Source organism: Pseudorasbora parva, chromosome 3 (genome assembly GCF_024679245.1).
Source record: "Pseudorasbora parva isolate DD20220531a chromosome 3, ASM2467924v1, whole genome shotgun sequence".
Taxonomy (NCBI): domain Eukaryota; kingdom Metazoa; phylum Chordata; class Actinopteri; order Cypriniformes; family Gobionidae; genus Pseudorasbora; species Pseudorasbora parva.
The window spans coordinates 15,987,807-16,002,529 of NC_090174.1; the positions used below are offsets into that span (position 1 = coordinate 15,987,807).

At 35.8% G+C, this 14,723-nt stretch overlaps 1 protein-coding gene across 1 annotated transcript; it reads right to left on the minus strand.

Annotated features, from left to right (window-relative positions):
- Positions 1-4,025: 4,025 nt before the first annotated feature.
- bspry (B-box and SPRY domain containing) lies at positions 4,026-10,227 on the minus strand. The gene is made up of 6 exons (XM_067439991.1): positions 9,703-10,227; positions 8,730-8,828; positions 8,254-8,484; positions 7,227-7,252; positions 7,018-7,142; positions 4,026-5,136 (listed from the first exon to the last, which is right to left on the minus strand). The coding sequence occupies exons 1-6, from the start codon at positions 10,081-10,083 to the stop codon at positions 4,592-4,594; spliced, it is 1,407 nt and encodes a 468-aa protein (XP_067296092.1). The 5' UTR covers positions 10,084-10,227; the 3' UTR covers positions 4,026-4,591.
- Positions 10,228-14,723: the final 4,496 nt, after the last annotated feature.

The window sequence follows — 14,723 nt, forward strand, 5'->3', positions numbered from 1 at the left end:
CTGCTGGAGCCTGTCCTATCTCGGACCAAAGGCAGGAAAAAACCCTGGACTCCAGTTGACGGGTGGCCATTTCATTACAGGGCTTTCTAAACCATGTGTTTTATTTTGTCTTTGTAACATAAAAGGGTACATTTATTAGACATTGGCTGCTTGAGTCCCTGACAACAAAGTACCATGGACCATAGAACTCATGCACAACATCTAAAGACATGCAGCACTTTTGTGTTGTTATTTGATGAAAACCACCCATCTACTGTAGCTGAACAGTCACACTAGTTTAGAATGAAGTGAATTTTAACTTTTTCTGAAAAGTTCTACTAATTTAATATGTTCAATTTCTTTTCAAACAATTCTGGTTTATTTCAAATCTAAAGTCTTATGCAGTTATGGATAACTGATGTAATACACAAGGTATAAAATTACCACTTGCAGCTTTTTAAAAGAGGAATAGCTGAAGAGTATGATAAAGGCAAATTACACTGCTAAAAAAATACACTTTTTAAAAAAAAAAAAAATATGAAAAAACACTTTTTAATCAGAGAATAGAGGGAATGCACGTGACGTCACCGTCAGCTGGAGCGACTGTGATTACGCCCCGCTGAGTGGCAAAAAAGACAGAGAGGCAGCGCTGGTTTACAGCGTGAATGCAGCAAAAACACACAAAACCAGGCCCATCGCCGGAGAGGGGGTAGGGGAGACTTGTCCAGGGACCCAATGGACATCGCTGTTCCGAGCTTGAGACGGACTTGATAATAGCGTGCAATTTTCTCACTCAAACCACTGCCACCTGCTGCTGCTTTTGCTTTAAGAGGGAAACGCTGCCCATAACTGCTTGTCTAGGATATGTAATTCTCTGTAATAATAGAATATTATTAGCGAAAAGGAGCTATCAAAAGATCTAGTGTGTATCTGTATTTGCACTCGTCAAATGATTACATTTCCAACCTGTTTTCGCTTCGGTGAGTAATGTAGCCAATCACAGACATGTTTGTGTATATCTACAACGCAGTTGGCCAATCACAGGTGTTGAACTTGGAATCCACTCACCGCATTACTCATTCTCGAGGTTTGTCCGGGTGCTGAGTTTGGTTAACAAGCAAGCAGACATTATGAAAATAAAATATTCATTGTATACCAGCTTCACTGCGGAAATCTGTGAGATTGTGTTTATTGAACGAGTGACAGCTTTTAGTGATTATAAAGGGAGCACTCTTTGCACGCAGTCTGGGCAATATAATTATTATTTATTTTTTATCTATAATATTCAAAATTTGAATAAAAAATGTGTTTTCCATTAGTGACAATCGGACACATACACGCGTCAACACTGACGGTCTGACAATGGGTCCAATGATTTCGTCCCGATAACTAATGGCTGTCAAGGTGGCATTGTTTTCTTTTATCGGAGTAATGTAAACGGCGTAAGAATAAACCGGTCGGGACAGTTAGTTGTTTTGCCTCTTACCTCAATTTCGCGCTGCATGTAAACGCATTCACCTGCTTTCTGTCGGCTTATTGAAGTGCGCATGACAAAAACTTAGATAAACTTAGAGCAGATTTAAACGCATCCAGACAGAGCGAGCTAGTGTTTTGCATGAAATAAGGACATATATCACAAACGCAGACTCGTTTAAGACCCAGAAAATTGTAAAGAGGTGTTCTCTCTTCTCATGCAGCAGCTAGTAGCCTAGAGGTTCAGTCAAAACGCTGCATAACTGCATAAGGGATAATATGAGCCGTAAATCTCCCGCTGACACGGTGCACATTTGAACAACTTAGTCAGATATATACGGACATTATTATTTTTGACGGCACTACAAGGAAATAACCCGATTTATAAATATGTAAACGCGGTTTACTTGCGTTGTCCGTTTACTGGTTTGCATGTAAACGGGGAAAACTGGTTATTTCAATAAGCTTGGTGTGCATGTAAACGCACCCATTGACTCACCATAACTCCACGGCTTCTCTAGACCCTTTCTCGACTGTGACGTGTGCTCAGGTGAACCTGCTCTCATCTATGAAAAGCACAGGGCAGTGGCGAACCTGCCAATTCTGTTCAATGTTCAATGGCAAATGCCAATCAAGCACGGTACCGAGCAGTGAGCACAGGGCCCAGGACATCGGGCCCTCTGGTGCAGTGGGTCCTGGGTTCCTCCTTGTGCACAACAATGGCCTTATGTGCCAAGAGTATGCATATGCAAGCAGTTCCTGGAGGATAAAGGAATTGATAACACTGAATAGCCACCACGCTCACCTGACCTAAATCCAAAAGAACACGTTTGGGAGATTGTGTTCCTATCCATCCGACGGCACTAGGTTGCACCTCAGACTGTCCAGGACCTCAGTGATACCCTGGTCCAGATCTGGGAGGAAATACCCCAGAACACCATCAGTGGTCAAATGGACTAGCCTGCTGCATATTTTTTTCACTTTGATTTTCAGGGTGTTTTTGAATTCAGTCCTCTGTAGGTTGATCGTTTTCATTTCCATCAAACCATGTGGCATTCTAGTCCATATCAGTATAGATATGATATTTTCCCCCATTGAGATCTGATGTGCTTTCAAAGTGTTCCTTTAATTTTTTTGAACAGTTTATTTTATTTACATAGAAATATTTGGGAGATTGTAATCAGAAATAATGTTTTTACATGTTTTGAGACTAAACGTGTACTGAGAAGTATATAAAAACACATTACTACTGTATGTAATTATATAAAATCATGTCTCATTTAGTGGTCTGTTTGAAATGTATTTATGAACAACATAATCAAATGTACATTTACCTTTATTGTTTATTACACCATGTGCAAATAGACACTCCATAAATATAACCTTATACACTGAATATGTTGTTATTATTGCACCAAATAACATTAAAAAACTTTTTATCTTTTTCTTTGCTTTTTCCAATTAGCAAAGTATCTCTCTTATTTGAACAATTACTATATAGCATCTGTATTTACTTAATGTAAATATAATTTAACACTATTTGCCTTCTATTTGCCTTTTTATTATTTAGTAATACAAAACTAGCCTATATCTTGGCCACTAAAGCCAATGTAAATATGATTATGTTTCTATGAATAGCCTATATTTTATAAATATATTTCACTATTGGTGAAAATTTCTAGATGTTTTACACCATTTAAAAAGAAATTTACAGATTACAAACAGTTTAAGATAAGAAACCTTGGGAAATCTTGTGAAAGTGATTTTAGGTTTAAAATAAGAACAAGTATCAAGAATGTGTTCATAAAAATTAACTTAATTCAAGTGTTAAGTCATTTTCATACACAATGACAGATGAACTATCTCTAAAAAGAACTATCTTAAAAGCATAAACTCAATGTTGTTAATTTCTCAGGAAACGACTTATTTTCTTCGTTGTTCATGTTAAGTAAATGCATCTTTATTTAAGGATGTTTAGAATTTGTACTGGAAACCAAAATTCCTGAGGAAGAACTTTTTCCAGGTTGACTTTTTTGCTATAGGTTCTCTTCTTCTTCTTTTTTCTGGACTCTGCTTTAATGGTTAAATTATATTTTACTGACTTTCAGTCATCTTTAGAACAAAATATATTTTTAATGAAATATCTAATTACATGATAACATAATTAGCATTTTGGGGTGAACTATCTCTTTAGATGTACTACTTTTGATTTATTTATACAAAATTTGACAAATTCTGTGACATTCTGTATATTATATTCCATTTTTATGAATTAATTGTGCAATTCGGTCTACGTTTTCTGCATTGCAGAAATCATAGGGCCTAATTTAATACCATGATATTGAACTTAAGACTTTCTTCTGCAATTTGAGACATTTTTGAGGCCTTAAATTGTGGAAGGTCAAATTAAGAATTTTTAAGACCCGCAGAAAGGAAAAGAGAGATTAAATGCTAATGTTAATGTCCAATAATGTTACAACGGCTATTGCAGCATGTTTTTTGCTATTGCGTAGCCTAAACATTGCAATCAAAAAATATAAAAATTAATTAATCTGAAACAAAATTGTTTTCACTATTCTAGTCCACATTTTATTGCATGAATACATAACATACATTATCAGATAAAAGGTCAGAACAGCTCCTGTGACATCAGATCTAAGATTTCATGTGGTCACATGAAAACTCAATATCATCGATGTTGGGTACTGTTACAGATAAATGTAAATTTCATATGAAATTCAGATAATAAATACAGATAGTCAAAAATAATTGCACTAATTTGAACACATAAAATACATTGAAAGAGATGGAGAATTCATTAAAATTAAGTTTCAATAACTTAGACATAAATATAAAAATATTTCAATTACATATACTGTATTTTGTAGTTCTTTTAAGCAGGTTGGCAAAATCAAGTAATTAATTATTAGCTTCTGATAAGGCCAATTTGTTTCTTTATAACTGAACGAATATGATTGACGTCACACTTTCTCTTCTTACTGCATATTGGTCTTCAGTGGCACAGATAATGTAAAACATATATATATATACATATATATCATTGGTTCAAATGACATTGCATAACATTACATTTACCATTCCTTCAAGATCTTGAGATCTTCAGAACCTTCATTAACATTCATCCTGTGTTGTGCACTATGGAGATGCTCTGATCAGCCACAGCGCAGGCAGCCAGTAGCGGTTCGCTGAAAGCATGTCTGACTACATGCAACACAGACATAGATTCAGGGTCATAGAACAGCAGGGTCTGACCGGGCCAATCCAGCAGCATTCCCACTATCTTGAGCTTCTTAGCCACTGCAATACCCACACTGCAACCATCATGACAGAAAGAAAAGTCTCCATCATAACGTGAGAGCACCCATGATTTGGAGTTGTAGCCCAACCGTGCGCCATTACCTGACCCCTTCCGTTCTATGCTGGCATAGCATACACCCACTTTGAAGGCGCTACTCGTGCCCACGTCAAGTACCCAACTCTGAGTACCAGAGGACATGGGAGGGGAGCAGAGGGCATTAGGCCAGGTGTCGAATCGTGCTGGGTCATAGGGGGGTAACTGACGCTGACGTTTGGGCAGGAAAGTTAAGGTGCGCTGATCAATGGAGAGGGAGAGAAGAGGACTGACTGTTCGATTTTCAAAGAGTAGCATAGTTGAACTGTGGGCTAAAGAAAAGAGGGATTTGTTAAGAATGTTCACAGCAAGAAGATGAGAAGTTGAATGTAAGTGATGTAATGTTTTGACAGCTGTCTCTTGATCTCACCAAGGCTGAATTTATTTGCTCAGAAATACAGTAAAAAAGTAATATTTTAAATATTATACAATTTTAATTAAAGGTGCCCTAGAATGAAAAATTGAATTAACCTTGCCATAGTTAAATAAAAAGAGTTCAGTACATGGACATCACACACAGTGAGTTTCAAACACCATTGCATCCTACTTCATATGTAAATTTTGTTTGTGAAAAACACAATTCCAGTCCACATTTGTTGTTGTTTTTTAACATGGGGCAATATCAAGCAGGATTCGCGCACCGTCTAAAACTAAAGAAAGGGCTGATTCCAACCATATTCCTGCAAACATTAAGTAGTGATTTTATCCACTTCTATTCCACTTCTGACTGATGAACCCATTTCTGATTTAACTCAAAGTTTCTTAGTAAGACATCATTACGATAATATCCCCATGCATGATGTATTGGGAACTCGTAGCACACATAAAAGTTTGTCAAATCACAAAGGTTAATATTATTTCCTGCCAATGTTGTCATAAAATACAACAGTAGATACGTATGTCGATCCCTTTTGACGAATTTAAATCAAAATTAGCCTATATTTCATCATTAACAAAACTCAAAAAATAACTACGTTAACTACTGTTTAGTTGCTTACAAATCACTGTCGAATTTGTAGCTAATGTCACCTTCACCATCTAAGTTGAAACGATAGTCATTTGACAAGGCTTAGTCCATTTGTTAAATAAATATACATTTTTGAGAACTGAAGTATGATTATTTTGCAGTGGGTGAGTAGTAAACATGGCACTGACTATTTTGAGTGGCTTTTACATTACTTTGTTTGGATAAACAACATATTTACTACCCAGTTCAGTTTGTGATTCAAAGTTAAGAAGCTATCATTGTCAAATCATTGCCATGACGGATGGTATAGATGTGTTAGCTGTCATTGAGCAGCTGTGCAGTGAAACAGCCAATCAGAGCAGAACTCCGCATTAATATTCACGACCCTTCCAAATAAGGCAAAAACAGCATTACATCCTAGGGACAATTTCTAGGATTGACCTGTAAATGGACCTGTAAATTGTTGACTTTAAATAAGCCACATACTCTCTATTTAGATATCAGAGAACAATTTAAAATATTGTTTCAAATCATTCTAGGGCACCTTTAACTGTTTTCTGTTGTAATAAAATGTAATTTACTCTTATGATGGCAAAGCTGAATTTCCAATAGTCATTACTTCAGTCTTCAGTGTCACATGATCTTTTAGAAGAATAAATTAATAATTTTATTTAGCAAAGGCATATAAACATTTAAAAAAAAATACAGTAAAGACATTTATGGAATTAATAAGTATTACAAAAAGTCCTGGGGTAAAAAAAAATCACAATTTCCACAAAAATATTAAGCAGTGCAACTGTGCTAAATTGAATAAGAATAAATGTTTCTTTAGCTCTAAATCAGCATAATGTGACTGAAGACTGAAGTAATGGCTGCTGAAAAATCAGGTTTTCCATCACAGGAATAAATTACATTTTTAAATTATACTGTATTACAACAGAAACCAGTTAATTTAAATTGCAATAATATTTCATAGTATTACTGTATTCGACCAAATAAATGCATTCAAAATATTAAAAAAACGTAATGTTTTTTGGTAATGAAATTTGGTCTTTGGTTATGTATATATGGGTATAAAATTTATATATTTTTAGAAAGGGGTTGTTATATTTGAGGGTAAAGTAATCACAAGTAATTAAACTTGAAAATAACCATCATGTGTAAATGTAAATAGAAGTTCACTTACCAGATGGCCCAAGCAGCAATGCACTGGCCCATAAACCCACCATGAGTTTACTGTCACTGCAGCCTCTGTTCAAACTCAGTTGCTCTGTATCTCTAGGTTCACCAACACCCTCCGCATCCTCAATCCTAGCACAATCATGTACATGATTAGTTATATCCAGCTTATCTAATTTTGTGTATTATTTATGTGGGTTTATTTTATCTTATTACCTGTCATTAATTTCGTCATTAGAGCTCTAAAAAATAAAAAACAAAAATTCAACAATCAGTGAATTATCACACAAATGTAATTCAGTCATACAACTCTAAATATATATGTTTTTTTTGATCATGAAAATTGATCATGAATACCTAAACATAATTCGTTTTCAGGAAAACTGAAACTGAAATCAATGAAAGGAGTGTTGAGTACTAGATTTTATTTTGGGGAATTAGTCATTCACTTTGTGGAGTATTGAAACTAAATACTTGTACAATACTCAACTATAATCAAATGTTAATTATGTCTTCTAAAACCCCATGCTGTCAGGACAAATTACCTTTAATTTAATTTGATTTGTTTTCCATGAAAGTTTGAAAATAGAAGCAATGTGTAAATTGTGATTAAGCAGGTACTTTAATGAAATCAGCTCTTCTGGGGGAAAATTTCATCAGGAAATGTCCAGGTCATATTTCATCAAAAATCAAAAGGAAAAAAAAATGCTATTAAGTACAAATACTGCAAATATATGATCAGTTTTGATTTATGTTTATACATTTTGAATAGAGACTTATGTTGAAAGTGCATGTACAATAATTAATTTAGTAACTCCTTACTAGCTCCATGTGTAAGGAAGATGATCATACATATTGTGTGAATACATTAAGTCAAGGAAGCATGAACTGATATTTGAATTGTGATCATATTGAGATATACATATCTTGGCCAAAATTCTCATTGCTGTTAGGAAAAATAAATAAATAAATAATTAAATAAATAAATATTATATATATATATATATATATATATATATATATATATATATATATATATATATATATATATATATATATATATATATATATACACACACAGTATATTCTCAGTATATCAAAAAGATTTCACACTGTCTTTTGATTTCATCAATCACTTTTCATGTTAATAATTCTTTAGTATGATGTCTTCCTTGACAAAATATCTATATTTGTTCATTATTTTTATGCACTTTTTATACCACTGGCTTCTTCATTCACTCACCACAAGCATGGTATCCGTAGAGTGTGTGAGTGAGTGCACCAGGCTGGTGCGTGTGTGTGTGAGTTTCTCCAGAGTGTGAGTCCAGTGTGCTCTCTGAGTGAGGAGGCACTGCTCCACACGCTCTTCTTCTCTCTGTATGGCCTCTAGAAGACGCTGCTCCTCCTCCTCAAGAGCCTCACGCACCACTTTCACCTGGGCCAGCACTCGTTCTCTTGCACTATTTGCATCTATCTATCAATTAAATGACACATCAGGCAATTACAATAACATATTACACTGTTATAACTATATAGTTCATCTGAACATCAGAACATCAAATTTTAAAAATCATGCCCGTCAATTATGCCCGATAACATATTACCATGGTACATGGTTGCCATTGTGTGAGTTTTGCCGACTTCTGCTGAGAGATTATGTAATGCTCTCTCTCTTTCTATTTCTGCATGTTTTGAAGTAGTAGTGAATTCTTCCAGTACCTGTACAGCTTTCTCTCTTGCTGTAAGCGTACGGTCAATGAAACGTTCAATCCGCAGGGCATGCAGCTGCATTTTTTCACAGACGTCAACCAACTGATTCTGTTTCATACAAAGAAGAATAATGATTCCAAGATCACGTAAGAGACATTAAACCAGCAATTTAATGTTACGCAGGAAGGAATGTGGATATGATCTGAATTTCTCAGTTGCTGAAAGGGGTGTCTGAAATGAGGAAATGCTTCATCACACCAGCAAGAATTTTCAGTTCTACGGGTCCTCAAAAGAATTTGGAAGCTTACAAACATGGATTTTATTTCAGCTTCTTAAATTTGTGCAGTTTTCTGGTTGAAAATGTTTAGTCTATGTTATCTCAAACTATTTAGCATTTATATTTTGTAATCTAATGAGTTCATATATTCTTTCTGACGGCTATAACACAGGTGAGGCCTCAGGTTTTTTTTATTATTGATAATGTCAGATAACTTGTTTGAATGCAAGGTATGTAATGGATTACAATCAACCAATCAGCTGTTAAATAAGTACACTTATAAAATACCAATTTAGGTCAACCAATTACCAAGCAATGTATATATATATATATATATATATATATATATATATATATATATATATATATATATATATATATATATATATATATATATATATATATATATATATATATATATATATAGTGATAAAATAAATAATGCCGTTTCTTTCACAATTTTAGTGAGCCCTGGGGTAACTTTGGGGTGTCTGAAACGAAACGTACTGACGCAATGAAACTGACCACGCCCCCGCCTTGTGACTATACAAAATGCACAAGACTGCTGAAACTCTCTCATATTATTTTTCTTACAATAGAGATATACATTCAAAGGAAGAATTAATGTGTTATTTTATGAATATGTTTTTCAATGTTTACGTTGAAACTAATTAATGTTATTTAACTAATATTTAGGCTACTTACCCTCACTACAGTTGCCCGGGTAACCAGTTCTGTCACTGTATGACCCTGACAATCTCCATCCGATACACATTGCGAGCATTTAGGTCTTCCTTCTGTGTGACAGTACAACTGTAGTTCGCATTCATGTTCTGGACACAGTTTCGCTTCTCCTGAAGCCGATAGTGAGTCTGCACCGCTGCCTACATGTGTCTCTACTATTTTACGGACAGGTTTTGACGGCGATTCTCCGTTTACTGTGACATCGGTGTGTAAAAACAGCTCTTTGCCTTTATTTATTCGATTTTCATGTTTTGGATGGTCGTCCGGTCCATGGTCAGTCTCCGGGTCATTGACGTGCAAGGACACCGTTGCCAGTTCACAAAGTCTATGTTCCATACTCATGGGACCGACAGATAATCGTTAGTTCCTTGGTAGAATCAAATACGAGGGGTTCGTCTGGTTTCGCTGATGTAGGCTATACTGTAGGCTAAAATATCCGTGGCGCAGGTGTATCCAGTTTTAGAGCCCTGCCTACCTACCTATCGCAGGTGTATAACACGGAAGTAGTGGACTGGTTTTACAGTGCGCAAGTCTGAAATTAAATTCGTCTGCAGTTTCACTCGCGTGAAACTTGGGACTGTTCTTTCAATATGCAATTTTTTTGTCATCTGATCTTGCCTGTATCATTGGCTGGAATCACACTCTGCCCTATTAATGTGTAACTCTCCATTCACCAAATGTCACCATGAGTCAATTTGCTACACGATTCATACCATGATCATAGACCACCATAATCTACAATTTTTCAAATAATACCATTGCATAATAAAAAAATAAAAAAATAATAAAAAACTCTTATGCTCACCAAGAATGCATTTATTTGATTAAAAATAAAAAACAAAAATAGTAATACTGTGAAATATTTATTAACTGCTCAAGAAATCTTTATGATTATTATCAATGTTGAATTTTTTGAACGATATGTAGCCTATATGTGTGAAAAGCACTACAAATAAATGTGCATTGAATTGAAGTGAAGTGATGCAATTTTTATGCAATATAGAAAGCTTTTGCTACCGTTCAAAAGTTTTAGGCCAGTTTGAATTTTTTGGGGGGAAACAAACTTAAAGAAATGAATACATTTATTCAACAAGGATGCATTAAAATGATCAAAAGTGACAGTAAATACATGTATAGTGTTCTATAAGATTCTATAATAAAAAATAAATAAATAAATAAAAGTTCTGATTAGAACATCAAACAGATTCTCCTCACTGAAAATCCTTTAAAAATCCTGAGTTATTGCTGATTCTATGACAAGGAAAGTGAAAATGAATGCTACAAGCACGCCAGGCTCCACCCTCTCCCAATCACAGTGCACTCCATCACCAGAGTACTGATCTCACACACACCTGCACGTCATCATCACAGCAATCACCACCATCATCTTCTGTGATTTAGCATTAAGCTTTGTATTTAAACTGGGTTATTAATGTAGTAGAAATGTGAAATTATTTTTGAATTTGGTGCCTTCTAGACTGGATTGTCTTATTGGGATGAAAGACAACAAGTCCCAGAATGCACTTGCTTCACTGCCCTACGGAGCCACTCCCAAACTCATGACTACTGGATTACTGGATCAATTGCCCAGCGCGTTTATTATCATAAAATCAGTTCAGTTAGAGAACAGACACTACAATTAAAAACTGAATGTGTCTGTTCAATATAATTTGTGTGAGTGAGGTGGAATATGTAGCATACAGATATGCATTAGTATATGGCTTAGGCAAATTTTATATTTTTATGTATGTATAATTTTATATATGTATATTTTTAATTTACATTGTGGAGCTTTATTCTGCAACAGCGAGGGAAAGTAACCCTGTACTTGCATTTTATTTTGATTAACTACACACACACACACACACACACACACACACACACACACACACACACACACACAGTATCCCATCCACATGCAATACTGACAATAAATTAAAAAAAACACAGAAACAGTTGGTAATTATTTTTATTTTATTTTTTGTCTTATTTTGATATCTCATATATATGATCTCTTATCTTTATGTTTCTTTTGTTTCTCATTTTTAAATTATTTACAAATAATTGTTTGGGTATATAATCATATCAATATTAGAAATAGCATTAACAAATAGCCTAATTTTCTTCCATATACAATTTAATAAAATGATCAGCTAGCTAACAACAACTTTGTTCTGTTTTCACCTCACTCCAGTCTAAACTAAATGATTTTAGACTATTTATTTTGCTACACATTGTCAACATAAATAAGCTGAAATACTGTGGATAATTAAAACTAATTCTAACTATCTACTCTTGCTAATGATTAATCTGATTTGTTCAGTTCAGTGTTGGACAGATCAGTTCTTATTACCGTTGTTAAAATGATTCAGTTCAAATGAGTCATTCAGTCATGAATCGGACATTAGCAAGCGCGTTGTGTGTGAATCCCGGCTGTTAGAACATCGCGGAAGATTTGTCACACAGAAAACACTTCATAATTGGATAGAACTTGTTTCCTGTTTTTTAAAGTATGATTTATGTCAGCTGTTTAGCTGGTCACAGAAGATCAACGTTTTTTGAGCGTGATTCACACCCAGCGGTAATTCAAGGGAAAAAAATTGTCCGAATGTTCACCATTGATTCGGTCTTCCGAACTTTTGATTTGGATTAATATGTGAAATTAAAGAGCTAAGAAGGTGCTTATTTTGAAGATGCGCGCAGGGTGGAGTTCTCTGCTCTTTATATGCCCTCAGCTGTGGTCTTGACCGGTCTTGAGATAAAATCCAGAGTCATCTTCGTCTGTGACCGAGACGAGACCGAGAAAAATGCGGTCGATTCCGAGATGAGACCAAGACCTTTAAAAAGTCGTCTCGAGACCAATACCGATCTCGACTACTACAACACTACTGTCCGGTCTCGATCGCACATAACACCAGCTTATGCTTACCTCAATGACTCACCTGTGTTACTTACCAGCATTCTCCTCGTTCCTCCAAGTCTCTGTGTGGTGTGACAGGCAGCGGGGCGAGGGACCGCGAGAGCGGGCCGGTGATTAATGTTGACGAGTGCCAGCTGAGTGGCACACCGGTCTCGTCTTGCGGCCATGTGACGGGAGCATAAAAGGAGGAGCAAGGGCTGCAGAAGACGAGAGAGGACCAGGCCTGGAGTTTATGTTTAGTTTTGTTTTATGTGTTATTATGTGTTTGTGGGCAGTCATCCGTGAGGAGCTGCCCATGTTTTATTTTGTGTGTTTGCGGGCAGTCGTCCGTGAGGGGCTGCCCGCGGTTTTACTTTTGTTTTGTTTATTTATTTTGAATTAAAAAGTGTTTGAACGTTCGCCGGTTCCCGCCTCCTTCCTTCCCATCTACGAACCATATTACACTCTGGTTGCTTAATAAAGGCTGTTTACTCACCATCTGTTCTCTGTGTCAGCCTGTTTGTAACAATAGAGACACCAGCCAGAAGTATTTTGACACCAGAAGTATTTTGTTCTGGCCCCCTTCCTGTTCGCCAGAGTAATGAGATACTTAGCAGACTGCCATCACTCAATGGCTTGTTGTCTAAGTGGTGTACGCAGAATTTCCAATTTGAAAAGCTTTTGGGACTGTTAAAAAGAGATGGTATTCATCGTTCCTATATTTGAACCTTGACTAACTGGGGCCCAGCTCAGGAAGTAGACAGACTGGCTTAATCGACCATCTGCTAGCTGTCTCGCGTCACAGAAGTCAGATAAATACCAACACAAAGAGACTCTTTCACTTAGATTGTTTCACATAGAGACTGTGTCTGTTCACCGAATTAGGTAATACAAAAAACTTTCAAACCCATTTAAGGGTAAAAATGTAATTAATATACAACAAATGAAAAATGGATATAATACAGATTAACAAATGATAAAGCTTGGGTTTCTGAATATTCAATCCCTTCAAATGCACTTATTGTTAAAGGGTTACTTCGAATAGCATATGGCTTTGTATCAGTAGAAACCCTGGAGTATATTCCAATGATTGTGCTTTGCCCCTTCATATCCCCCTTAGACAGGAGATTTATGCATTTTATTTCTGGAAAAATTCCTCCTATGACGTAAATTGATGATATTTGCATCATAGGAGGAATGTTTGGCCAAAGACTAAAGACTACAGCCATCATAGGGAGCCATTTCCGCATGTTTTGAACCCGCACATGGGGGATGGGAGATTTCGCTCAGGGCTCAGCTCGCAGCTGCAGGCATTCATTTAAACGGAGCTATGGTGAGCAATGTAACTCTTTTAACTTCTCAAATTAATTTCTATGAAAGTTAAGCTTGCAAAGAGATGAACTGAAACGCGCCAGACTGAACTCGTGTTGTGAATGTATGCCACGAGTGTAGTTGCGATTACCTCAGCTCTCATCACGAGAGCTCATCAGCTCATTTATCTGACTCCTGCAGTTAGTGCTCAGTGCTCAGTGCTGTGATATTTGCGCGGTGACTCACTCATTATATTGAACAGACACGCTCAGTTTTTAATTGTAGTGTCTTTTCCAACTCAGTCACAGTAATCAAGTTGGTGGCTTTGGGAATGGCCTCACAGGGCAGCGAAGCATTCTGGGACTTGTAGTCTTTCATCCCCATGAGACAAAAATACATTTTCTGTCTTTTCTCAGTCTAGAAAGCACCAAATTCAAAAATAATTTCACATTTCTACTACAATGATGAACCAGTTTAAATAAAGATTCATCTTCCCAGCACTGAAGTACCCCTTTAATAATATGACTACTGGTAATAATCTAGATGTGCTGTGTTTTTCAGAAATCTGTCTTAAACCTGATGATTACATTACTTTAAATGAGTCCACCCCTCAAAAATGTTTTTAAAAAACACAAGCCGCATCTGAAAGGCAAAGTTGAAGGTATTTCTGTATTTATAGCAATATCTTCAGTATTACTCAGAAGTCTAGTTTCAAATATATTTATTTTGAAGTTTTGGTGCTTTACGTAATGATATGTAGTGTAAATGATAA

Bases quoted from the DNA above. Each gene is read 5' to 3' on its own strand.
- bspry (XM_067439991.1), bottom strand. From the start codon at position 10,083: ATGAGTATGGAACATAGACTTTGTGAACTGGCAACGGTGTCCTTGCAC. The intron at 8,829-9,702 runs GTAAGTAGCCTA...TGTATGAAACAG, and splicing joins CCCGGGCAACTGTAGTGAGG to AATCAGTTGGTTGACGTCTG. The intron at 5,137-7,017 runs GTAAGTGAACTT...TCTTTTCTTTAG, and splicing joins ATTGCTGCTTGGGCCATCTG to CCCACAGTTCAACTATGCTA.